The 27,511-nt window shown below is 43.1% G+C and overlaps 1 protein-coding gene across 1 annotated transcript; it reads right to left on the reverse strand.

Moving 5' to 3' along the window:
• Window positions 1–77: 77 nt before the first annotated feature.
• On the reverse strand, window positions 78–20,251 carry LOC310687202 (cystine/glutamate transporter-like). The gene is made up of 13 exons (XM_083462058.1): window positions 19,729–20,251; window positions 17,613–17,739; window positions 15,385–15,500; window positions 13,320–13,445; window positions 10,776–10,875; window positions 10,237–10,281; window positions 8,343–8,466; window positions 7,014–7,117; window positions 6,180–6,276; window positions 4,133–4,282; window positions 3,071–3,248; window positions 761–2,094; window positions 78–403 (listed from the first exon to the last, which is right to left on the reverse strand). The coding sequence occupies exons 1-12, from the start codon at window positions 19,940–19,942 to the stop codon at window positions 2,030–2,032; spliced, it is 1,446 nt and encodes a 481-aa protein (XP_083318184.1). The 5' UTR covers window positions 19,943–20,251; the 3' UTR covers window positions 78–403; window positions 761–2,029.
• Window positions 20,252–27,511: the final 7,260 nt, after the last annotated feature.

A 27,511-nucleotide genomic window follows, 5' to 3' on the forward strand; every position in this document is an offset into this window, starting at 1 on the left:
ATGAGAGGCAAGGATTAAGGGTGCACAAGTATTTTGTACACAATATATGACACAACCCTTACAGCTGGAAAACAGCACACAGTGAGAATGTTTTATATCCATTCCTAAAACAATTTACAATTATAATAACAAATTTAACACAACAAATATATAAATCATTACAATCCTGTCATCCAAAATACATATAAATTTTCCTGCACCATATCTCTGTACTATTAATTTAGGAGCAGCCCAGATATGAAGTGCCTTTGTCTAATAAAAAATGAAGGTTCCTATCAATGCAGGGTGTAATTTGTGCTTTAGGCTGCAATCCTAACCACGTTTACTCAGAAGTAAGTTCCATTAAGTACAATTTGACTCACAGGTACATGGTCTTACAATTGCAGCCTATTATTTTAGTTCTCTGTATGGTGGCGCTGTGGGTTAAACCTCAGCGCCTAGGACTTGCCAATCGCATGGTCGGCGGTTCGAATCACTGCGGCGGGGTGCGCTCCCGTTGCTCGGTCCCAGCGCCTGCCAACCTAGCAGTTCGAAAGCACCCCTGGGTGCAAGTAGATAAATAGGGACCGCTTACTAGTGGGAAGGTAAACGGCGTTTCCGTGTGCGGCTCTGGCTCGCCAGAGCAGCTTCGTCACGCTGGCCATGTGACCCGGAAGTGTCTGCAGACAGCGCTGGCTCCCGGCCTCTAGAGTGAGATGAGCGCACAACCCTAGAGTCTGGCAAGACTGGCCCGTACGGGCAGGGGTACCTTTACCTTTACCTATGCTAGAAAAGCATTCCACATTAGAAGGAATTCTTCAGGATGAGTAAGACTCATTGTGTAATTTGTTGTGAGAGCTTATCCAGGAGGAGGAGTTTCCTCCCTTTCTGGTGAAATTGCAAGTATTTGGGACTAGGTGGTGATGTTTATTTGTGTGTTTTTTAGTTTCACGTGCTGCAAGTGTTGAATTAAGCAGCTCCACCAAATGTCATTTTGGCCGCAGCTCTTTTACCGCAGATAAGCTACCACTTGAATTAACCCCTGCAAGGTTAAATGTATTTTAAGTACAGTCCACTAATCTTAAAATGGCATCTTAACATCTCTACCAAGTGAAGTCACTTGTTCTTGAATATACTGTGTTTCCGTCATTCTCCTGGTAACCAGGGCTACCCTTAAATGAATAACCCATTATCTGTTCCACCCACCCCAGGAAAGTATCCACTGTATAAGGATTACCTTGAAAATCAGGTAATCCATTCTTAAGCAACTTTAATTTTGCTCTGTCTCTAGCAAGGTGAGATCATACTGAATTTTCCATTTTCACTGGTTTTCTACACGTAGATATGCAAGCTTCCTCAGCTGGGCACCAGCTTTTAATATACTATAAAGTCTGGTATCCACTCTGTTGGTGGTTCCCAAATTCTTTTCTCCATGGATCACCTGAAAATGGCTGAGGGTCTTGGCAGACCGCTTATTTATTTTCCTGCCTGTTGGAGCTAGTGTAATGTACTGTGCTAGATGATGTATGCTTTTCCATTGTTTTAACAGAACAACTGCAGACCACCTGAACAAAACTCACAGACCCTTGGTCTGTTCCAATTTTTCTGCTCTAGTAGCCTATATACTGAGATTGAAATACTGGCCTAACATTCCAACCATGCAAAAGTCGGAGATTTCTTCACAAACTCACACCTCTATCCAGACAAGTAGGAGGCATGACCGTAGTTCAAGGGCAAAAGCCCTCTGGGAGGATTCAGAGAGCAAGACTGATGAGAGATGTGGTCTAGAAAGAGTCTTCAGGCCTGACAGAGAGACTTGAGGCTTCCCACTCCTGATCTAAGCAGAACTGGGTTATGTTTTTTGCCCAAAACTAGACCACCCTTTAATTTTCTGATATCCAAATGCTCTGGCTAATCGTTGGTAAGGAAAGAATGGCTTGTCACAGTTTTCTCCCTTGTTTAAAAGTGGACTTGGAGGCGTATCTCACACGGTTGGAGTGTGAGGAGCTCCCAAAGAACAGATTTGAAAGGTCCTAGGGTTGCACATTCTTCAGTATGTTAGGACATCCTGGGGCACCACTTTCATCAGGATCTGCAATTTTACTGTGATGGAATCTAGACAAATGTAACAAGGAAATCAGAGGAAAAGTTTAGTTTGGGAGAGGCATCAATTGGTGTTCTTCGGCGAAAACAGAAAACTCTGGCTGCTTCACACATCAGATATATCGTGGTCCATATTGTGAACCTGCTATTCCCTATGAAGTGTGAGAGAAGCTATCTGGTTTCACTTCCTGTTTACATGCAATTAAAATTATTAGCATGCCTCTTGGTAGTTAACGGCAGAGCCATACACTATACAGATAGGTATATATACTTGCTAACATTTGTGAAGTAGTCTTGAGGAACGCCTTCCTGAAGATTTCTTCTCTACCAAGTTCATTCGAACTTCAAGTCTCTACCAAGTTCATTCGAACTAGAGATATTCTTAACTTTTCCTGTGGTTGAGCTCTAAGCAGTATTATACATGCATTGATTTAGGTTCTTCATGTCTTTACCAAAACTTCATAAGGTAAGTACAGTGCTTTTTGGGTCCTTATATGTGTGACAAGGGGAAGTCGTCAATCACAGCCAATGCGACAGGCCCAATTTACTGTGGAGAACCGTGCATTATCACAATTATTTATTAAATTTATATACCATCCTGCATCCAAAGATCTCAGGGTGTGTATTTTTGTGGTTTTTATACTGTAAACCACCCTGTGATCTTTGGATGAAGGGTGGTATAAAAATTCAATAAATAATAATAATCAGAGTACTAGCTTAATTTCAGGGAGAAGTTTCACATATGATTGTTGTCCGTCCTAAACTGAGCATAGTTTCTGCTGCACAGATGTTGGCATTTGCAGATCTATAGTCTATAAAAGGACAGAGGGAGCTTCGTCCCCAACTCTTTGGAGATGCAGAACTCCTCTTGACAGCTTTTGATCCACAAACAGTGTCATGTGCCACGTGTGAAATTGGGCCTCATTTATGCTAATTTTGAAGCTTCCCTTTCACGGTTCTGAGCTACCATAGCTGATGCCATACTTACTGAACATGGATGTGAAACAGCCTGGAATCCTAGTCTTCTGCACCACCAGGTAGTAGACGGGCAAGCCAGACAGAGTCACAGCACAGCCAATGCTGGTGTTCACAGGATCGGAATACAGGGATGTCCCCACGATGCAGAAACAGGCTATTGTGAACACTAGTGGGAAAAACAAAGGCACCTAAAGGGAAAAGGGTCAAATCGGAAAATAAAGTTCTGCATGAAGCATAAATGCAAAAAAGAAACATGTTTTGAACATGGAGAAGAGTAGTATATTTAATCTGAGAGATGGAAAGGACCATAACTCCTGCCTATACAAAGCACTTAAAAACAACAACAACAACGCTCTTAACAATGCCTCCATCCTCTAGTTTTAATAAAGTGCAGGAAAAGGAGCTGGTTTAGGGTTTCTTTATGGCTTCTTCCCAAATACTGGCATGTTATGGTGGCATTTTTCTCCCCTTCTCCTATTTTTGTCTTCTAATGGATCCGTGATTCCCTTTTGTTCTTGTTCAGTTAGTAGCCTGTGAGCAAGGTCACACTTTGCTTCTGCTTATGTAACACAATATTTACAGAATATGGCCACCTAGCAATGAAATTTCCCTAAGCAGCTTATGAAATAATAGCTTCAGACAGACTTCATTGTGACTTGCTTTCCTTAACCATGGTTAAGCATTACACTTGACCGTATAAGAGGTGGTTAAAGATTAGCTGCAAATGGATATCAAAACATGGGCACCCCATCTTCATTAAGCAAATTGTGGTTAAGGCAGTTTCCTCATCTTTCTGCTTACAAGATGAAAATGGGTCCTGTATCGGGTAATCCTCCCTGGGGTCAAGGCTTAGTCTGGCAGATAAAACCATGGTTTCAGTATACATTTGAGATCTTACAGGGTGAGAGCAACAAACCACTTGAGCATTATTTTTGAGCTGGGCCAATATGTTTGGATTTTTGTGCTCTGGGATTCCCTTTTTTCCTTATGTGCCTTTGCCTTTCTTTAGCTAGGTAAAAGATAGAAGCAGAGATTTACACATCCCTGTATCCACTATCTTTAGTCTTCTTACCTTAAAGGGTCTTGGCAGTTCTGGATGCCGATAACGATGTATCATGAGCCCCAGGGTGGCAAGTCCTATGAAGAACCAGCGTGAAAAGCTATAGAAGTTCAACAGCCCATAGAGGTCACCAATGGACACCATCAAGTAGATCAATGGCAACTGCAGATGGAGAAAAATGGCAGTGTTGGAAATATGTCAGTAGAATACAAAACCAGTTTTCCATGCTACTTTTAGGTTTTCCTTGTGACTAATTACTGTATAACACTTGTCCATTATTACTGAGCAGAATTATGGGAACGTTTTCAGTTGATGAGACCTGATGGTGGGCTTGGCCCTGAAACTCCCAACTAGTACAAAATTGCTGATGGGGGCAGATGGCCGGCAGCATGTAACATGTCTGTTGAAACATCCACACCAGCTGCCCACATGCTACCAGCCCGGGTTCAAGGGTCTTGTGTTAATATACAAAACCCTAAACCCCAGATAACTTAAGTCAGTGCTTTTCAAACTTGGCAGTGTTTCTTTAAATAGTTGAAACAAAAGCAACAACACAATAGCCCCCTTCTCCCACAAACACATTTAAAAGTATCAATCAGTCTTATGAAACAAAAAGATACAAATACAAAATACAAATAGACTTGGCTTGCCACATGTCAGGAAAATTCCTGACATGTCCTGGTTTTCTGGGCATAAAAATGGTGTTGGGGGGGATTTTGTCAGGGAAAGCCCTGTATGGCAATGGAATTGAAAAAGCAACTGAAATAGCTCAAAAAGCTCAAAATCAGTATTTTGGGGTCAGGCTTCCCCCAAAAAGCTCTTCAATTTTGGGTGGTTTCCTAAAAAAAAACAAAAAAAAAACAAACAACTCAACAACTTTGCAGGTATCAGGAATTTTACTTTCTGAAATATGGCAACCCTAAAATAGACATGGAACACTTAAGAACAATATAAAACGACCCCAGCTAAACTCAGCTGTTCTTATCGAAAATATAGTGACAATTCATTTATCCATCTGTCTTCTTTCAGTAGCTAACAAGCATCCTTTAAGTACGACGCTAAGGATGCGACAAAGTGTTACCTGCCCAAAGATGGAGGCTAAAACCAGGGTCTTAATGTGGTATGGCCAATTTGTTTCAAACATGGAAACAGAACATTCTACCTTTATGGATTTTGTGTACATGCAGTGCCTGACACTGCCTATCATAGAATCATAGAATCATAGAGTTGGAAGAGACCACAAGGGCCATCGAGTCCAACCCCCTGCCAAGCAGGAAACACCATCAGAGCACTCCTGACATATGGTTGTCAAGCCTCTGCTTAAAGACCTCCAAAAAAGGAGACTCCACCACACTCCTTGGCAGCAAATTCCACTGTCGAACAGCTCTTACTGTCAGGAAGTTCTTCCTAATGTTTAGGTGGAATCTTCTTTCTTGTAGTTTGGATCCGCTTCTCTGGAGCAGCAGAAAACAACCTTTCTCCCTCCTCTATGTGACATCCTTTTATATATTTGAACATGGCTATCATATCACCCCTTACCTTCCTCTTCTCCAGGCTAAACATGCCCAGCTCCCTTAGCCGTTCCTCATAAGGCATCGTTTCCAGGCCTTTGACCATTTTGGTTGCCCTCCTCTGGACACGTTCCAGTTTGTCAGTGTCCTTCTTGAACTGTGGTGCCCAGACCTGGACACAGTACTCCAGGTGAGGTCTGACCAGAGCAGAATACAGTGGCACTATTACTTCCCTTGATCTAGATGCTATACTCCTATTGATGCAGCCCAGAATTGCATTGGCTTTTTTAGCTGCCGCGTCACACTGTTGGCTCATGTCAAGTTTGTGGTCAACCAAGACTCCTAGATCCTTTTCACATGTACTGCTCTCAAACCAGGTGTCACCCATCTTGTATTGGAATCGTTTAAGAAACAGTCCTAATACATTTAGTTCTCCCCCTTTTCAAATTAAAACGTCATCAGCCATCCAAGGGCAACCCCCCCCCCCCAGGCCCATACACTGCATTTTATGTCCAACCGCACACTAAAGCAAACCTTGAAGCTCTTACCATTAGTATCAAGGCTGGAAGAGGAGTGTGTCTTTCAAGGTGTATCATTGAAAAAAGAGCTGGCCACTGTCCTTCCCGGGCAGCTGCAAACAACATCCTGTGGAAGAAAGCCAGTTGATCACACATTGAATTCCACTTCCTTTTTTTGCTATGCTTACTGGAGGTTTGTTAAACACTCCTTTCGTTAAAAGAAAGCATTTCTTTCCCCCCCTTAGAAATCATAAAGTGTTAGGGATATCACATACTCTAGGAAAAGAGAACCCCACATCAGCAGCATTGCACCTGGTTAATTGGTAGAAGACTTCGTTTTTATTTATATTCCTCTCACTGAAATGTAAGCGTTATTCAGAGTTGTTCTCTAGCTTCCGCCACTCGCTGTCCACTGACTGGCTTTTTAAGAAAAGTTCTTTGTGAAATACCAGCTCGCAAAAAATGGCTGTCGTTATTGAAGTGAATTGTGCTGAGTTCAATATGTCAAGTCGGGGAGCAAATGCTCTTTAAACTATACCAATGCACTTGACTTTTTTCCCTTTCTATATAGGCATTATCCCTAAGGTGTGCGGAAAAATATTTTTCTTACAGCCTAGGTCTGTGCTGTGTTTCTTTAGCCACAACTTCCCAGCATTTGGAAGTTATTTCTACATAGGTTTGTGAAATGGAGATAAGAACTGGAATTTCTGTACAAAAGGCAGATTTGGGGGGGGGGGGGAATGGCTGCTTTCTGTATTATTCCCTAAAGTAGCATTTTGGTAGAAGGAAGACACTGACAAGATAAGGAACTGTGAACAGTTTCTTGTAATAAAGACATTTGCTTTGAAATTGGCAAGCCCTTACCGTGAAGCAGCAAAGATTCCTCCATTCAAAGCACCAAAACACGAGAGAGCTACAAGTATTGGAATCACAGAGGAAATGCTCTTGAAAGCTTTATCAGCAAAACTCTGGAAGAAAACCAAGACAGCTTTATCAGTAAGGCCAACCAACAGTATCATAGGGTACCATTCTTTGAGTTCTGTAGAACTTTCCATTATGTCATACAGTAAACGAAGGCAGTGTAGTGTAGTGGTTAGAGTGTCTGACTAGGACCTGGGAAACTACGGTTCAAATTCCCAGCGAGCCATGTGAGCCAGTCGCTGCCTCTCACCCTAATCTACCTCACAGGGTTGTTGTGGGGTTTAAACAAGGAGCTGGAGAACAATCTAGGTCACTTGAGCTTCTGGGAGGAAAAGGAGGGATACTGGCTGGCAATATCAACCCTGCTGTGTGGGAATCCCTTGCAGACAACTGCAGTGCCTGGAGACAGACAGGTTGCGTACCCACAGCAGTGACCAGAGGAGGAATGACCACTGGAAGGAGCACAGAGAGAACACACACCATGGTGCATCTGCAGCAGCACATCTGGATGCCTTCACCTGCCCCTGCTGCAACAAAACATGTCTCTCCCATATCAGTCTCTGCAGCCGCAGACGGCGCTTTAACTCTGCAACAGTTTGACACTCCCAAAGGTACACTCCTCCATTGTCTCGGGAGATGGACAGATGTCAACAACAACTGCAAATAAATAAAAAAGCAAAAACTGGGCCAGCCCAGGGTGGGAGAGAGAAATATATATTTGGCCTCAAGTGACAAAAGTCGTTCTTGGAGAGCCAGGCACTCATTGGATTGAGTACATAACTTCTGTCCAACAGGAAGCTAGTTGTGCATGTCACAAGACAGTGCAAAACATTTGAAAGCTGCCACAGCCCTGCTGCCAGCAGAGACCACCTGTGAAATAAGTCAAAACTAAAAGAGGTCAGCACATCAGCCGAAAAGGCCTATCCAAATTTGTGTTCAGACAGTTGAAAGCCAATACATAAATTGCTGCTTAATGCTGAATGAAGGTATATTGATCTGGAGAGAACAAAAAATCTAGGAGTACTCTGTATTCTGTCTGGATTTGCTCATTTATAGGTGCACAATTTAAAGATTCTTCCTCAAACAAATGTTGTTTAGAAAAGCATGTATGTTTCCTCTTCGCTGCCCATGGAAACAGATGTCTGCCCTAGGAATTTACAATCTGTTACTTAAATTTATGTCCAATAGGCCTTCTAGACCAGCTCCCTTCTCCTCTGCCCCCTGGTAATATTGGTCTAAAAATACAGATAGCACGCAAGTTGCCACACTCACCACAGCTACTGCGTCAGAGTTGAGAATCTCATGTGGTGTCAGGACTGCGTAGTAAGACACATTGGTAAGGATGTAACACCCTGTGACCACGGCCAAGGACACTATTACAGCGAGTGGGATATTCCTGAAGAAGAAAAGCACCGTTCCTCTTATACACGGTTCCATTTTAGAGACAGATTTCCCTTGACCCTGTGGCCACCCACCTTGAATAATGTAGAAGACATTTGCAAAAATAGGAAAATAAAGACAGTCAGGAATTTTATTTGGTCTACATTTCAAGGTGCCTTCTATCTTCCCACCCCACATTTCCTATCTTGTAAGATAGCGCCAAATATGACAAGACCTGCCAAAGGTGTAGAGATGAAACCAGGGACACTTGAATATCTCTTCTCAAAGAACAGGCTACTTTGGGGAGTCTGATGACCTCCCTGACCCCCCTATTATATGCTGGATGGCTAGGTGTTGCTTGCATTATATTTCTTTACGCATCTGTATGTATAAATATGTCTTTTTCAAGATAGCGATAGCTTAGCCACTGTGATTCATGCACTGTGGGTCACTCTGTCCTTGAGGTTAGTTTGGAAGATGCAGGGAATGTCTCATTACATCATCATCATCATCATCATAATATCTCCTACTCTCTAATGAGAACCAACTTCATTCTTTCCCCATTCAAATGAGTAGGCATTCCCTTTCGTGTTTGCTCCCACCTCTGAGTTTATTATATATATTTTCAAAAACATTTTTTTTTACTACCTGGATTTCCCCAGCCACTCTGGGCGGTTTCCAGCACATATAGAAACATAATAAAGAAAACAACAAACCCTAAAAGAAGAATAGCAAACCCTAATAAGCCCCTCCCCCTCTTTTTATCCAAACTGCCTCATGTATTGAACTATTGAAGGAACTGCACTGACTGTTAACCAGCAAGCCACTTTTAAGGTGTTGCTAATGTATAAAGCTGGAGCAACTCAGGGCTGGCTGACCATTTCCCTCTGTACAGACTCAGGAGATCACTGAGATCTACTGCGGAGATTTAGCCGATACTGACACAACTTGTATTGTGGTCATCTGAAAGCCGGATGGAAGTGGGGCTCTCACTGTCTGAGATTCAGAAGGTACCGAATGATGGATGCTTCTGATGTATACTGAAAACTCACCTGCTTACTAAGGCTTTCCCCGACCTTTAGCTTTAGCTGGATGGATGGGTGTTGTAGCTGACATCTGTGCTACTGCTTCTTTTAATGGACAGCAACACTGGAAGCTGCCTTATACTGAGTCAGACTATTGATCCCTCTATTAGAGTATTAGCTACATGGACTGGCAGCAACTTCCCAGGATTTCAGACAGGAGATTCCCCATTGGCATCTGGTTAGTTGCTGTGAGAACATGAGGCTGAACTAGATGGGGTTTTGGCCTGTTTCAGCAAGATCTTCTCATGCCAATTTACTCAGTCTTTTTTTAACTCTTCCTGAGGTCAACTCTGAGGGGATTGTTATGTACTGAAGTTCTCACCCTGGGCCAGCAGGGAGATACTGTAGATAGTTATGCAAATAAGGGATTGAAAGTGACGTTCAGTGATTGGATAGTTTTAGAAAGTTGATACAGTTACGTTGTACTGGAGCTCTATATAAGCAGGCTGACTGAACCCTTCAGTTCAGTTCTGTCCTGGCCTGTGAATAAACAAGAGCTGTTTGAAGAATCGCTATGTCGTCTGATATGTTCACCCACAACTTAACAGGGATTCTCCTCTTTGGGGCATTGCTGAAGAGACTCTGCCTCCTAACATTTGCTCTGTTGGTCTGCTTCTTCCTCAGATGCTCTCAATTATTTTGGAAACACATGTTTCATACACCGGAAAAGAACGGAACCCATCCAACCCCCGTTTGCTCACCGTTTAGGATTTACAATTTCCTCTGTTACAAAGCTTATATAGAACCTGAAATAAGAAATCAAGAGTCACAAGGTCAACATATGTGTGTTTTTTTTAAAAAAACCTCCCGCCCTCCGACCCCAGTAATAACGAATCCTGCTATATTAGCTTCACTTTGCGAAAATATTCTCCTTTCCATGTATACATATATTGTATGTCTGTAATAAAAATAGATAGATAAAAATGCACACCAGACTTTTTGAAAACAGCTATGGAATCTTACAAAAGAGCATCAAAATTACCAAAGGGAATGAGCTGTGAAGAACGATCACCTCAGTAATTCACAAAAGAAATGAACAAAGGAAGATGACACTGTGAGTTATATCCCAACCCTACAACAGATATTTGGTGCAGACTAGATAGATAAATATTATCTGCAATCCAGGATTGTGCCAGCTCTGGAGTAAAGTACAGATTTATTTATTTATTGCTTAATTTGCATTTTCTTTCTGACATTTGAGCAAACAGTAGAAAGCTCTGTTAGAATTTCAAAGACTTACCAGCCTCCATAGGCAAACATCCCAGAGTAAAAAGCAAGAGGCAGCTTGTCAAGTGTCAGTGAAGTTGTGTTAAAGCTGTCCTGGAAATTTTCATAGCGGCCTGAAAAACAATGAGAACAGGTATATACATCAGTGGACACCATCCTGGGCCAGAAGCATTTTCCATTGTGCCCAGCCAGATAAGAGCATAAGGAGAACTGGCTGGATCAGGCCATGTATCATTGCTTCTGTTTCTGCAAAACATGCAGAAGTTCAACAGGTGCAGACTCCCCCCAGAATGGAGCTTTGTTGGGGAGGGAAATGGTACCCAAGGTATCTACATATTATGCATCTTCTCTGCCTTAGGGCTTCAACTGGCTACTATGGGTGAACTGTTGGGAACCAAGACCTGGAAAACGCCTGGACATTGTTTGATTAGCAGAGTAGAAGAACCTTGGCAGGTGCACGGATTCAAAAAACAAAATAAAATACACAGACAGCAGGAAAAAAAATCTTTAAGGAGAGATTTACTAAGGCATAAATCGTGCAGTTTGTTGCTAGCTCCCTAGCAAGGCAAAGCTCAGCTCATTTAGAGCAAAACCAGTTTCGGCAGAAAAATTGCACCACACGAATATAAAATGCAAAATGAAAGTAAAGCATAGAAGTCAGAAGAAGAAGAAGAAGAAGAAACTGCTCACTGAATGGCCTTGGAACTAATCTAAGACACACAGCATGAAAAACAACAGCTGCGCTTCGAGCCCTTCGAAAAGTTGAAGACCCGCTAGAATGTTCTAGCAGAGAGGTTTTCAACCTTTTTGAGTCTACAGTTCCCTTGACCAACTACATTCTTTCTGTGGCACCCCTGTGGAGCTCAGGAGCCCAGTTATGTCACCCCTTGCCTGCAGAGCTGGCAGCCTCTCACCCTTTTTCGAACACCCTCCCTTGTGGAGTATTCCCTCAGCCTCCTTTCCTTGGGAGTCCTCTGGGCAGCCGCAGCTGCTGCCCCTGGTCTCTGAGCTGCCCCCCCCGCCCCAAAGAGAGGTGCCTCCTCACACTGCCCCACAGGGGCCTGGAAAGCACCCCCTGGCCAGCCCCAGAGACACCATTTGCCTGGGGAGTTTGTGGTCAGAGCTGCTGCAACAAACATCTGTGCAAGCCTATGGGAGGCAGAGACAGGAGAGGGCCTCAGAGGAGGGAGGGAGGGAAGGAAAGAGGGACAGAGGCCAGTGTTGCCTGCGGCACCCCTGACCATCATTCAAGCCACCCCAGGGTGCCACAGCACACTGGTTGAAAACCACTGTTCTAGCATATTCCAACTTTTACTGGCAGTTTCTGCACACATAAAACTTCACACCTTGACATGAACCGGGAGCCCCTTTTCAGCCTAAAGGTTACTTTTCCTTGTGGGGACTTTTCAGGGGCCACAGGCCTGGGGTGCCTGGGGCCAGAGGCAAAAGGGCGTGGAGAAATGGATACGATGCTCATTCTTCTACAGTATAAATCAGAGGCACAGGCACACCACTCACCAGCCAGGCCTGCGAGAGGCACCGTCTGAATGATGCAGCCCAAGCAGCCAGGGGCAGGGGGCATGGCCTAGGGAATGCCCTAGGCAGGTGGGTTACCGCACCTGTCAAAGTTGGCTTGCAGAGATAAAACGATTCCCCACCCTTGGCCTAGGAAGAGTCCCAGGGGCTTGCTAGAGATGCCTAAAAGACCACATTTGCTCCACCACCTAGGTGTGAGATCCCTCACTTCTGTATCCTGGGGTGAGAAAGGGAGCAGAGTGCCTACTTTGTAGGCTGCATGTAGAGCTTGGCCCTCAGTAGAACCATGGGTGCATAAAAGCTACCTGGGGCTCAAGTGGGATAGCTCAGTTGGTAGAGCATGAGACTCTTAATCTCAGGGTGGTGGGTTTGAGCCTCACATTGGGCAAAATTCCTGCCTTGCAGGGGGTTGAACTAGATGACCCTTGCGCTCCCTTCCAACTCTACAATACTGTGAGTCTGGAAAAGTACCCCACACAGAAAAAAGGTAAAGAACCCCTGGATGGTTACATCCAGTCAAAGGAGACTATGGGGTTGTGACGCTCATCTCCCTTCTCAGGCTGAGGGAGCTGGCGTTTGTCCACAGACAGCTTTCCGGTTCATGTGGCCAGCATGACTAAACTGCTTCTGGCGCAACGGGACACCATGACAGAAACCAGAGTGCACAGAAACGCCGTTTACCTTCCTGCCGCAGTGGTACCTATTTATCTGCTTGCATTGGTGTGCTTTCGAACTGCTAGGTTGGCAGAAGCTGGGACAGAGCAATGGGAGCTCACCCAGTCATGGGGATTCAAACCACCGACCTTCTGATAGGCAAGCCCAAGAGGCTCAGTGGTTTAGACCACAGCGCCACCCGCGTCCCTACCCCACACAGAATTCTGTTATCAAACCTACTGTTGTTTCCTGGCAAGTCTCTGTGACCACCCCCATATTTCCTATTTCTTTGCCACTGCCAGTTTCTGCCCCTTCTGATGCTCCTTTCTTATTTCATGCCATGTAGGGGGGTTCTGGCCAGTCTTACCATTTCCCAGCGCCATCATCCCAGGAACGATGATCAGACCAACCGTGACCATCTTGAGGGCTGTGAGGAATATCTGTATGTTGGCAGACCAGCTCACACTCCAGCAGTTGAGGACTATGACTAGGGCTGGAAAGGAGGAGAGAGATGTGAAGTGTAAATAGAAAAATGGAACATGCATAAATATTTTTTAGGAAAAAGAAAGAAAGAAAAAGGAGGAGAGAGAAATCACCAGGAATGCCTGCGACTGCAATGCTTGTGCTTTTGGAACAGCTAGCGAGTGTTGACTTTTTGCTGACATTAAAAAAACAGAACCAGAAATGCTTCTGTGCCATAACAGCCCATGGAGATGGAAATACTGCTTCTCCAGCAAGCTTACTTACTAAAAGTGCTGATCATTAGAAAAAACCCCACAAGCTTGATGGGGCTTTCTGATAGGACTCCAGCATGACTGGCAGAAATGTCAATAAATCCCTGTTGCCGGATCTCTGCAGCAGGTGCCTTCTGTGCCAACTTTTAAATGTCTGCTGAAAACTCTTAAATTCAGCCAGACCTGTGCAGGCAATTAAGAATACATCTTTCCACAATGGCTAATCAATGTCTGTTTTCAACAACAACAACAACAACACCACACACACACACACACACACACACACACACAGAGAGAGAGAGAGAGAGAGAGAGAGAGAGAGAGAGAGAGAGAGAGAGTTTTTCCTGTATGGTTTTGGGTATTTTTTAAAAAATGATTTTTTAAAAAATGATACAGCAGCCTCTCAATATTTTTAAAAAACAAATAAAGCAAAGCTGCACCTGCATTTCTGCTGGTCAAGTAGCTTAAAGGCCGAGGAGCCCTATAAGGAAGGAGTTTACAACTGTTTGCGTGAAGCTTTCAAACATGCAAGAGCACTGCTGTTTCTAAATATTGCCAGTGAGTGGTGTTTTGTTTTGTTTTGTTTTTTAACTAGCTGGCTTTTAAATAGCTTTTAACCGTGGTTTTGAAAAGCCCTTTCCTTTGCCAACTGGCTGACAGCATCAAACAAAAAGAAAAGCAGCTTCTGTTCATTTACAAACTGCCTTGGATATATCTAGCAAACTTTTTAAAGAGACCAGGAAGAAATATCTCAGCATTTCATGGGTGGCCTGTGAGAACTAAGGCTGCCATCCTAAGCCCACTTACCTGAGTTTAAGCCCCACTAAATTCAGTAGGAATAACTTCTGAATAGACAAGGTTAGGATTGTGAATTGAGGAGAACTCCTATGGTTATCATACGGCACTGGGAACCTCTTTTCTTAGTATAGGGCAGGAGTAGCAGATTTGGTGCCCTCCAAACATTCTGGATCCCGATTCCCAGCCACCCTAGTAAGCATGGCTAATGGGAATGGATGATGGGATCTGTAGTCCAACAACATATGGACTACTAAGAGTGAACTGAGATGCAGCTATTGGGAATGAAAGGCAGTTTCTCAATGAGGCTAAGTAAGAGATTAAAGTGGGGGCAGCCAGCTGATCTGGTGCCTTCTAGAAGTTTGATAGACTACAACTCCCATCATCCCTGAGTATTGGCCATGCTGGCAGGGGCTGATGGGAGTCCAGTGGCATCTGGAGGGCACTGTATTGGCTACTGCTGGGTTAAAGCAATCAAGGTTTTAATGTCTGATATTTTGTTGTGTTTTTTAATATTCTGTTGGACGTAGCCCAGAGTGGCTGGGGCAACCAAGTGATGAGCAGGGTACAATCAATCAAATTATTATTATTATTATTATTGGTACTGGCCTCAGCAGCACAGTCTGATAAATGCCAGTTGTGGAGATGCAAAAGTGGGAGTATTAAAAATATATCTCCTTATCAGTACAAACATTTAGAGAAGGGTTCTTCACTCATAATAAAAACAGGTATTATGAGCTATGAAGATTTGCTTTATTTGTGAACCTTCTCAGCATATTTATGATATTTTGCTGTGGAAATATCTGCAAATGTACAAGAGGCAGGGAGAAATGTATTAATATTTGGCAGGTACATTTAGGATTAACTTGCAACCTTAGATACTTAGTTCTCTTTGGTACTCACTGATTCCTGTGGTGGTAATCAGTTTCACAGCCAAAGGAGGGACATCACACGGGGCGAAGAAAGGCTCGATTAAGTACCGACCAAATGCCAAGGACACCACAGCCATATTTGCAGGTCTGGAAAATGAAACAAAGGCAAAAACATTTCTTTTATTTTGGTCTTTTCTCTGGCAACTTTGTCTCCCTCTCACCTATGTTTTCTGTCTGCTCCTGTTGATGTCTGCTCTTCTAAACAACCACAAATGAATACATTCAGACACTCTTCCAAAGCATGGATTGAGGACTGGGAAAAACTTTATGGCAAACTTTCTGACGTTAAGAGCTGTCTGATAGGAGAATGGACTACAGTGGTACCTCAGGATAAGAACTTAATTCATTCTGGAGGTCCATTCTTAACCTGAAACTGTACTTAACCTGAGGTATGACTTTATCTAATGGGGCTTCCTGCTGCCGCCGCACAATTTCTGTTCTCATCCTGAGGTACAGTTCTTAACCTGAGGTACTATTTCTGGGTTAGCAGAGTCTGGAACCTGAAGCATCTGTAACGCGAGGTACCACTGTACCTCAGAATGTGGTGGACTCTCCTTCATGAAAGGAGGTTGGATAGCCATCTATCAGGGATTGTTTCGCTGTGATTCCTTCATTGCAGGAGGTTGGACTAGATGACCATTGGTCCCTCTCCAACCCTACAATTTCAGGATCTGAATGAGAAGCTGTGAGACTCCTTTTCTGCCAAGTACAAGGGCAGGCAATTACAGTCTTCCATTTCTAAACTGCAGGAAACAAAAAACTGCAATCTTATCCAAATCAGACAGGCCACAGGTTGTCCTCAGGCCGGGACCCCAGCCATGGTGAGGGATTCTGATTTCAGGGCAAACCATAGACCAAATCCATTTTCTTTCAATAGCCCACCACCATTTCATTTGAACTGTTGAACTAATGTTGCTTTGGAGACCAGGGGAGAGAATGGTGGCCCAACCACCAAAATAAGAACCCAGGCTTTTCCTCAATATGCCCCAGATGCCCCATAGTATTATGGGAAAAGCAAAAGGCTGGTGAAGCTGATGAAAGAATGCCCTGGTGCTGCTGCCTCCCATGGGGAGGGGGGGAGATACTTGTTGCCTTTGTTGATGGTGTGCTGCCCCCAATCATGATGGTGGATATTGCAGTGCTCTGAAAAGTGACAGGAAATGAAGCCCCACTCCAAGTTGGGTTTCATTTCTCTGTTCTACATTTGGCCCATATTATTCATTGGGGAGCTTTCAGCTCGGTTCTTCATACAGTCCTGGGTAGACAGGGGAAATGCACGGGAGGGAGCAAAAGGCCTTGAAATGTGGCGATCAGAGCCTCACCAACATCCCGCTAGGATTACCATATTTTCAAAGCCTTTTGATGGCCATTGGCCAGTCTTTTACAATATGCTCCGTCAACTCCCCCTCTGGTGTGAGGTAGAATGATTTCCCCAGCTCCCAACCCCGCTTTCTCCTCTAAATTCTGCAGCATTTGTGACAACACACGCAAAACAAACACAAAAGGGAACAAGCTTTGAACGGATGGGCCTGACCTTGATGGGGTGGTCGATGAGTGGTGTGTGTGTGTGTGTGTGTGTGTGTGTGTGTGTGTGTGTGTGTGTATTCTTGTATTTGCACTGAAATAGGGTAGTGGGCCCATGTGTTTGCATTGCTCTGTCCTGGTACTGCAAGCTGTGAGATCCCTCTCCTCAGGGAAAGCAGCTCCCAGATGTTCTGTGGCAGACGGCTCTGTTTATCTAGTAGCTATCTGGTATTGGTGGAGGGGCAGATCATATATCAAACTGATTTCTATAGAACAAGACCTTTTGTTGTGGCTGCTGCAAAAAAGTACAGTGGTGGTCTTCTTATTGGAAGAAAATATTCATCTATCTCATGTCATGACTGAAAGAAAGGCTGTGTGTGCGTGTTTGTGTGTGTGTTGTTTTTATTCTCCCATAGGGCTTTCTCTATTATTTCATTCATTCTCCCCCCCCCCTCCATCTCTTTCTTAGATTCCTTTCCCTCTCCCCTCCCTCTCAACGTCTTTGCAGCCATTTGTTAGATCTCAGTGGTGCTGCATCCACCAGCTGGCTGCTTTTAAAAACACAGCTGGAACAGTGCCCCTGTTGAGAGATTTAAAGAGACACAAAACTCCCAGTAAAACCCTAGAGAACCTCCCCCTTCTCACACAACAATGGAAAGTTGAGGCTGCCCTTACCGGATCATAACAAATTCCGCCCATAATCTTAGAAAAGCAGGCAGTGGTCCAAGTGTCTCTAGCAGGTAAATGTAATGACCGCCGGACTTGGTGATGCATGTTCCGAGATCTGCATAGGACAGGGCTCCTAGAAAGAAAATGTTTAAAATGTAAACCCTGTGTGCATTTCTTATCATCACCATCATCCTTATCTGATGAGTAATATCCCTAATTCTAAGCACATTGATATGAAATTCAGTTGCACTAAAATAAGTTGGACTGGTACCAATGGAAGGATATTTAGAACTGAGATGCATAATCATCATCATCATCATCAGTAGTGGTAATTTCCATTCTTTTGTCCGGTTCTCATTCAAAGGAGCCCCCACTTTTTATCTTCACAATAATCCTGGTTGGGTTGATAGATGATGAATGTCCCACTGTCACCCAGTGGCTGCATGGCCAAATTGGGATTCAAACCTCCCCAGATGGCAGTGGAGGACTTCAGGGTCTCAAATTTCAGCAGCATCCTGGACAACACCAATATTGAGCACCCCCCACTTTTCTGTAGGGCCCCCCGAGGTTCTGCATGCAGTACGACTGAACCAGTCACACTCCCCTAAATCTGCCTCTGCACATGGGCCTCTCGCCAATAAATGCCTAGCCCACTTTTTTATTAAAAGGGAAAAAAAACATGTTTCTTAGCAACATAAAAGCAGTATAATGATTATAAAATACAACTAACCAACCCCCATAAAAATATAATGAGAACAAAAAGATTAATACGAAAAGGCAAACCGGGTAAAAGGCAAGCCGAGTTCTAGCGTGTAACCTTCCCACAACAGACAGTTCCAAACCAATTGCAAGAATAAAGTGTGGTAGAAAATACATAAGCATATTAAAAATATAATCAACGTAAACACATACAATCACTGGTGCTACCCAAATGCCCGGGAAAATCAACATCTTTGCTTGGTACCAAAATGTTGACAAAGTTCATTCATACCAGTCGGGCCTTCCATGGGAGAGAGTTGCATAGATGGGGAGCTACTTCAGAAGAAGCTCGTTCTCTTCTTGTGACTCAAAGAAGAGCCTCAGATGATGATCTCAGGGTTCGGTTCCTATGCGGGCAGGTGGTCCTTTAGAGCAGTGTTCCCCAACCTTGGGCCTCCAGCTGTTTTTGGACTACAACTCCCATCATCCCTCGCTAGCAAGACCAGTGGTCAAGGATGATGGGAATTGTAGTCCAAAAACAGCTGGAGGCCCAAGGTTGGGAAACACTGCTTTAGAGGTCCCAAGCCATATAAAACCAGCACTTTGAAATGAACCCAGTACAAATTGGCAGCCTTTGTGGTCAGGCCAGATCCAGTATTATATGTTCATGCCGTCTTGAGCCTGTTAACAACTGAGCTTCTGCATTTTGCACTAGTTGTAGTTTCTGAACCATCTTCAAAGGCAGCCCCACACACAACACATTGCAGTAGTCTAACCTGGAGGTTGCCAGAGCATTGACAACTGAAACCAGGCTATCCTCCACCCAGACATTTAATAGTAATAGAAGTAATAGTAATAGCAATAGCAATAATGCAATTCTCCAGTCAAGTAATGCGTACAAAAATACATATACTAAGTGTGCACAAAAATGGATATATTTGTGAAAATACCATACAAAAGGTTATTGTATTAGGGGAAATATACATAATAAAATATGCTTTGCCCAAAAAATATGTGCATTGCACAACATTGCATACAGAATTGTGTATATTAAGGAATAATTCACACTAAAATGTGGATGAAATTTCATGAGGACTATTTTAAAAAATAAATAAATCACAAACTGATGCGGAAATGTGGAGAACTGAATTTAATATTGGTGTGTGTGTGTGTGTGTGTGTGTGTGTGTATGATTCTCCCACTGTCCTCCACAGAAGCCCATTTTGAGGTTCCATTATCCCCACGAGGACACACCCTAAGTTGTTATACCGCAATTGCCACACGCTGGGGTGGGAGAGGAGGCTTTCCCCCTTTATGATTGTTAGAATTCCTGCTCCATGATTGCAGTCATGGGATTTTTGTCTATCACATGACGCTGTATGTGAAAAAGGAAATTAAACCACCAAGCAGCCAAACAACTCACCAAATAGTGATAGGATCCCACAAGCCAGCCACACCAGTAAGGAGACCCCCACGTTGCCTGAGTTTTGCAAGACTCCTTTGGGGGAAATGAAGATGCCACTGCCCACCATGGTGCCCACCCCCAAGGCAATGACGCGGGTGAGGGTGATCTTCCTCCTGAGGAACACGGCCTCCTTCACCTCTGCCGGTGCTTTGCTTCTCCTGCAAACTCCCATGCCTTATTCTGTATCCCTGCTGAACTACAGGAAGTCCCCGTATGAAGCACAACTTGAGTTCCTTTCCGGACCCCTGCGTCGTGGCTCAGTTCTCCTCTCAGTCAGTCTCTCGCTCTCTCTTTGCTTAGCAGGCAGAGTACAGTTTGTCTGGGAAGACTTTGGAATAACAGAGGAGCATGAAGTAAACAAATATTTAAACAAAAATATCAGGTGGGAGGGGAAACGGAGGGCCAAATCCCACGAAACGGAAGTCTGCTGCAGGGCTTTGTCCACAGCTAGTGATACGTGGCGTGGTGCAAGTCCAATTCCCGGCTTTTCACACAAACAGTTTGTTTTTGATCAGGATGTGCTCCACTTGGTTTTACAGTATGTACAAGCTCCAGTCCTAACCATGGATATTGTCTCCATGTCTGGTGGATGACGTGAGCTTTTTAAGGAAGAAATGTCAACCAACGGTGGGCCCAATGGCCAAAAAGGTGGTTTCTGCATGTGCTGCAGAGGGAAGTGGGGGGCAGATGGGCTTGTCAACCTCAGAAGGGAGCCCATCTAGGAGAAAGAAAACTGTGATCCTAAACCACCTCTGCTTTCCAGGATATCTTGAGGAGAAGGCTAAGGAGTAAACCGTACACAAATCCAGAACAGAGTCCCTAAGATGGCGCCTTGTAGGCCTCCTTCTGGCAGCTCCTGCAGCTAAGCTGGTGTCAAACACATTACTCGGCTTTCCTCTGGACCACATCAGCAAGGCTGAGAGTGGGATCTTTTCATCTGGGCAACCCAGGACTTCCATACACACTGCCCTGGCTTGTGCCCCCAGGAAATCACTTCAGTGCTGTTAACACTGTGGTTTGACTTCACCCCTGGAAGTGCACTCCATTGTATCTTGAGGCAGATGGATGCCAACAATTTACAAATACATGCCCTCCAACATTTCTCCGATGAAAATAGGGACGTCCCATTCCATAACGATAATTTTACTATTTATACTCCACACATCTTACTGGGTTGCCCCAGCCACTCTGGGCAGCTTCCAACATATATAAAAACATAATAAAACATTAAAAAAAAACTTCCCTATACAGGATTGCCTTCAGACGGCTTGGCAGTCAAATAACTCCATACCCTCCACCATTTCTCCAATGAAAATAGGGACGTCCTAAGGAAAAGTGGGATCAAATCAGAAGCCGGGAGAACTTCTCTAAATGAGGGATGTCCCTGGAAAATAGGGACACTTGGAGGGTCTGCAAATACATACTTAAGTGATGCCTTCATGCATCTGATAAAAGTGGGCAGCTCTGACTCCTGAAAGTCAATGTCCAGTATATTTGTTAGTCTTTGGTGATTTTACGATGAAATTAACACAATGCCCTGCCTCCCGCCATGAGTTTGAACAGTCTGTAAAAAATTGTGAGAGGGTAGCAAGGTAACCCTACCTATTCAATGATTATTGCAGTGAGGACTGGCGGGGGAAGGCTCTGGAAAGGTGGGGAAGCAAATAGTGTTTTCTCCATATGTCAGAAAACATTATTCACCCCAAAGGAGTGGGATTTTGCAAGGCTGACCTGTCCTATTGTGCTAAGTGATGGAGAAAGGAAGGGGATGTTTATCGGCTGCCCTCCCGGAGATCATATTAGTTCCTGCGGCACGCAATGCGAGGACTTTTCTCTTAGCATGCGTAGCCGCTAATGGGGTTATTGGTCCTCAAGCAATTTAATCCTTTATTAAACCCAATTAGCATCAGTGGCCTCCTGTGGCAGCAAATTCCACCGTCTGCATATCATGCAGGTTTCATGCCTGCACCGTGTGCTCCTCTACTTACACCCCTTCCCTTTTTGTTTGCTCTAAGGGCATCTGTCGGTGATGATAACAAACAAAAAGCAACAAAGAAGGCTCGAAGTCCAGAGGCGGAGAAGGAGTCCCAAAATAAATACAGAGAGGGAGAGGGGCCTGCTGGGACTATGGATGTCTAAGCCCATCAGAGAAATGGGACACAGTTATTCTAGTTGCCAAGAGAGTGTTTACTCTCCCAAAGTCGACTCCTGAAACACGGCAAAGGCAGACAAAATGTCTGTCTCATCCATTGCCTCAGTGATAAAATGCAGGCCTTATGTACAAAGCAAGACAATAAAACAAAAACCCATCAAGTCTAATAGGGCCGCGTTCATAGACCTTTTAGATGACTGGAGTTAAACGGGCCGCCCCTATCATTAGGCAGAGTGAGATGGTCAGATCAAGTGGCTGGCTCTGGGTGACATGAAAGAGGCAGAAAAGCATTAGCTTTTCAATTTGTTATCACATGGTGAAAACTAGTTGTACTCAGACACACTGAAATGAATGAAGGCAAGCAACCACTCCTGTTCTTACTGCCAGAAATTCAGAGAGGTACTTGCGAAATGCTCTGATCAGGTACCAAAATAACACTATAATTATTCTTATATTATGAATTTTATATCGAGTAGAAAAAGAAAAAATATCAAAATATTCCTGCATTGCAGGGAGTTGGTAACTTGATGACTGGGGTCCCTTCCAATTCCACGATTCTATGATAATAAAAAACCTTCTTGTTGCCTCCTATGCCAACCAGGTGAATGCAGGCAATTCAGAATACAGCCTTCTACAATGGTTAATTAACCACAATGGCTAACTGATGTCTGTTTTTAAGTTTATAATGGGTTTTATTGTATGGTTTTAAAGATTTATTGCTGTAAACCTCTTCGCTATGACACAGTGGTATGCAATTTTTTAAATATAAATAAATATACACAAATAATAGTTTGAAAGATAGACAAGTAAACATGCAAAAGGTTCCAGACTGGTGCATAAAAAGCCATTAGGTATATACCCCGGCATGTGAGCATCATTGCTGATGTAAGGCAGTATGTACCACATACTACATGTATGTACCACATACCACATACAGAGGCAGTATGTACCTCATACCACATACAGAGCACCATGCCTTTGGGTGTGGGAAATGCATTTGTTCTGCCTCAGGCAGGGAAAGGGCTGTAGCCTAGTGGCAGAATGCCAAGATCCAAATTTGGGGCAAGTACTCTTAGGTGAGAAAACCCCAGCAAAATGTTTAAAATCACAAGATATGTAGCAAAGCAAAGTGTGGAAATAACAGCTGCTATACCTTTAAAAATGCCCTTCCAAGTTCCAAGACCACATGTTTGGCAAGTTAAAAATGGTTTACTTACAAACTCTCCAAAAGTCATATTCATGTGCTTTGCCATGCAGCATTCAGAAAAAGTTGCACAGGTAGTAAAACTTAACTTAGTTCCTAGATTATTGGTATAGGAGCTCAAGAGTTGCTGGCAAGACCCATGCAGTTGAGCTGAAGTTTCTTGGGTAGATTGGAGGGAACCATGGGCTTGATTACCTATTTCCTCCCAAGGTAAGGGAAGTGACATAGCTAAGCCTGGCAGGATAGTTTACTCTATTGTATTAACCCCTTCATGCATGAATTAGACTGCTTTATCCCTCAATTACTTTCCTTCTTTACCTTCTGTCTTTGTTTGTATCAGATTTCTTAATATAACAAACAGTTGGGACCATGTGAATTAGAGACAGAAACAAATCTGGTTAATCAAATAATGATTTTTTTCAGGCAATGAAACGGGGAGAATATTGTTAAGAACATAAAAAGAGCACTGCTGGATCAGACCAAAGGCCAGCATTTTGTTCCCACAGTGGTAAACCAGATGCCTATGGGAAGCCCACAAGAAGCAGATGAGGCTGTTGAGTATAATTGGCTTAATTGACACTGAAATGAAAATGCATGTGTCTTGATGAAGGTTTAAAATGGAAAATGGCTAAATGTGTATTGCTAACATTGGTGGTTTTTCACAGCAGGTTTCTAAAGGACTCTGAGCTGTCCCTAGTTAATGATTAGCTGTTTATTGTTTCCCTACTCTATGCTGAGAGTGAACCTTAGATCAGGTGACAAAGGTACTGAGTTGCAAACTCGCCATCTTGAAAGCTGTGGTGTTTTGGTGTTTTTTAAAAAATGATATTTATTAAAAGTTTAAGAATTACAGAAAAAAGAGAAAAAGAAAACAACAAAAAATTGACAAAACATACATTACAATACATAAAAGGAAAAGCATAAAAAACAATACAACAATACAGCAAAAAAACAAAACAATAACATTAAAACACACATCCTGTGTTCCATATCTTTATCGTTCATTCACTTGTTTCATCGACCTCCTCACACCTCCCTTTTTGTATTCTAATTTAATTGTTTCAGCAAATTCTTTCCATCTTTCTCAATTTTTGTTATATAATTTATCTTAACGATCTAACCTTTTAATTAACACAACAAATCCTTTCCATCTTTCACTATATTCTGTCATTCAATTTACCTTAATTTATTTAACCTTATCTTACCATAAAAAAACCTTAAAACTTAATACTTATTCGTACATAACTCCTTATTATCATTTCTACTAAAGCCAAATAGTTTCATTCCAACATTTTTCCTAATACTCGTTAATTTTACACTAATTCTCAAAATATTTTTTTAAAAAAAACTTTCTTCCAATCTTCATCCAACGTCTCTTCTTCCTGGTCTCGGGTTTTGTCAGTCCTTCTTGTCCATTCCATCTAGTCCATCAACCTGGTGATCTTATGTCCGAGGCTCTTAAGTCTTTTCCATGTCCCTTCTGCAGATCTTCTTCTTGTTTATACCTGCACTTTACTTTGTCTTTTGTTGATCTTTTTCTTAATTTCTTTCCTTTCTCATTGGGGGGTAGGTCTCGGGAGGACTCCAATCCAAAAATATCTCCATCTCCCCTCAGCAGATCAGCCCATTCCCCACAGTCCCATTCCCCACAGTCAACACTGTAATCCAGGAAGTATTTAAAAGCATGTTTCAAAGTCCTTCCAAAATTAAGAGCCCTCACAACTCCAGACCCCCTCTGGTCCACTCCAGATTCAAACTTCAAGAACAGCGGCTTATGCTCTTGCAAGGCCTTGGATCTCTCCATTTGTGTTGCTTGAGGTTCAACAGCAACCTCCTCCATTATCTTCTGCACTTGCACTTGCCCTGTCAAAACAAGTTCCTGGGCTGGTTCCTGAATGATTTCTATATGGGTATTCGCCATTTGTCCAAAGTTTTTAACTGCAACAGTCATCAAATCTATCTTCTCATGCATCTGCTCCAGCAAAGGGCTTGTCTTGCAAAAAGCAAGCACCAAAACTTCTTCTAAACACATTTTTATTCAAGGTCAGAGTCTGGTCTCACAATCCTAATCTTACAGCTGTGAAATCCCCAGATCGACTCCAGCAACAAATTAACAAGCTCCCTCTAGAGGAGACAATTTCTATTTGTATCCATCTTTTGAAAGCAGGACCAACAAAAGAAAATTACTTTCATTTTTCAAATATTTTGTTTCTTTTGTTTTTTTAAAAATCATATTTATTAAAGTTTCAGAAATATAAGAATACAAAGAAAAAAGAAAAAGAAAAAGAGATACTTAAAACCTTACTTTCATTACCTACTTTCTGGGACTCCCCCCTCCCCCTCCCAACTGTATTCCCCTTTCATTAATTTGGTTTTACAAGCTCTCACTCTCAGTTTAAAACTTAATTTGTTTAACCCACTATCCAAATTTAATTGTACAATCTTACCACCATCCCACATCATTAACAAAAAAAAAGAAAAGAGATTTTCCCCAAGATCCACCCCAGTTCCTTCCACGAATTCCCTTTTTTAAACACGTCCAATCAAAATAAAATGACATACGTAAGTTATATAAAGAAATAAAGAATAAAAGATATAAAAAGATTCAAAAGATGGTTACACAGCCTTTGGGTTCCAAATCTCCCCCCCCCCTTCCCCGGTTTGAATTCCCCATGTCCATCAGTCTATATGTTGTCAGCCTGGAGATCTCAAGTCATGGTCAAATTTCTCCCCAATTCTATCTTGCCGGTTTTCTTCTAATTTATTAATTTTAATAATATTTAACTTCAAATGTCCAATCTAACAGAGGCCTTTAATTCCTTGGTCTTTACCACTCCTCCCATTGTTCTTTCCGTGTCGTAGTCAGTCCTTTGTTCTTCTTATTCCTCAGTTTCTCAGGTTTCTTGTCCTGTTCAGCTGCTAAAACGTTCTAATTCAGAAATCTGGTATCTCTACAGAGGTTTGTTGATCAGGAACAAAAACTTACGTCCAGTCCCTTCCTTTCTTCAATAGAAAATTCTATTGTCTCCTTTAATGTAAACACCTCTGTAGACAAAATACTATTTCAGTTTTGCAGCTTTCCCAGAAGATAACAAGTCCTGTGCGAATCCAAGAGTATTTTTCCACTTACGACCGTTCTTGTAATGTCCCGAAACCCCTCTAGGGGGATTGTAATAACTTTGTATCCTCTAATCCAAAAGTCAAATTGTTATTCCTTATTTTCCGACAGTTTATATCCATATTGTAGCAAATTGTAACAAAATTAGCCAGCAAGGTCCTCATAACAAAGTCCTCTTTATATTCTCCAGCTTTGACAGCTACTTTGACAGCTGTCAAAGTCTCCGTCTCTCTTCACCAGGCTCTGCGAATCGCCCCGGTTCCCAGGGGGGGTTGCATTTTCCTTCTCACCCTCCACTTTTCTCCTCCAGCACAGTTCTTATAATTTCCCATCGTGGAATTAATGATTTTTATCAAGAGTATACTTCTCTTTCGACCTTGGCTACCCAGTCCTTGTTTTAGAATTTTTACAATCGGGGGGGGGGGGATTGACTTCCTTTTTAGATCACCCCCGCTCGTGCCAAATCCGAAAAAATCCTTTTTTTTTCTCCTTTTGAACCCGGTTTCCCAATTACTCACGGGTTGTTGTTAATAGTCCGAATTTCCAATGGAAGAAGTCAGCGCTCTCCGTCGAATGGCATGCGGCTGCGCTCGGCAGGGAAAGCAGAGGACTCAAAGCACCACGCCGCTCCCCAGCACCCGATCCAAAGCCTTTAAAAAGGCTCCTTCACGAGTCGGGAGGGCGCTGATGGTGCCAGCCGAGTCACCCATGTCCACGGGCTCCGTGCCCGTGGTTTTTGAGGGTCCCCGCGTCGCCGGCGCGGTAGGACCCAGCCCCTGCCGAGCAGACTCCCTCCGGAGCTTGGAGGGAGTCCGCCATTCGGCGATGGCGCCAACCCGGAAGCAAATATTTTGTTTCTTTTGAATGCAAGAGGCAACATTGGAGTCAATTTGTTTCTCTTTTTTTACTATCTGTCAAAAGACGTTCCATTCACAGTCGATGAACTTCCCCATAAATTTCTGTCTCTGACACCCCGTTCCCAGGTTTGAGACGGTGGAAATTTATCTTTCTTTACTCTCTCTCGTGCAGGCTTAAACAGTCAAAAATTCCCCCCCTTTTCTCCTGCTTCCAAGAGGGGTTTTGGTGGTAATAACTGAAGGAAATTTAGACCTTTATATACGACTTTCCAGACTTTAACTTACAAAGTTTTTGCTTCAATCTATTTACAAAAACGGGAGGCGGACTTCCTGTTTAGAGCCTTCCCGCTTCAGTGCCAAATTAAAATGTTTCTTAATCCGATTTTCTGTTCTACTCACGGGTACTTGTT

The sequence above is a fragment of the Podarcis liolepis genome (genome assembly GCF_965112155.1).
Source record: "Podarcis liolepis genome assembly, chromosome: 10".
Classification (NCBI taxonomy): Eukaryota; Metazoa; Chordata; class Lepidosauria; order Squamata; family Lacertidae; genus Podarcis; species Podarcis liolepis.

Excerpts from the sequence above, each read along its gene's own strand:
- LOC310687202 (XM_083462058.1), bottom strand. The coding sequence starts at position 19,942 with ATGGGAGTTTGCAGGAGAAGCAAAGCACCGGCAGAGGTGAAGGAGGCC. Across the intron at positions 15,501-17,612 it reads GCGGAATTTGTTATGATCCG|ACCTGCAAATATGGCTGTGG; the intron begins GTAAGGGCAGCC and ends TTCATTTTCCAG. Across the intron at positions 8,467-10,236 it reads GAAATTGTAAATCCTAAACG|GAATATCCCACTCGCTGTAA; the intron begins GTGAGCAAACGG and ends TTTCTTCTTCAG.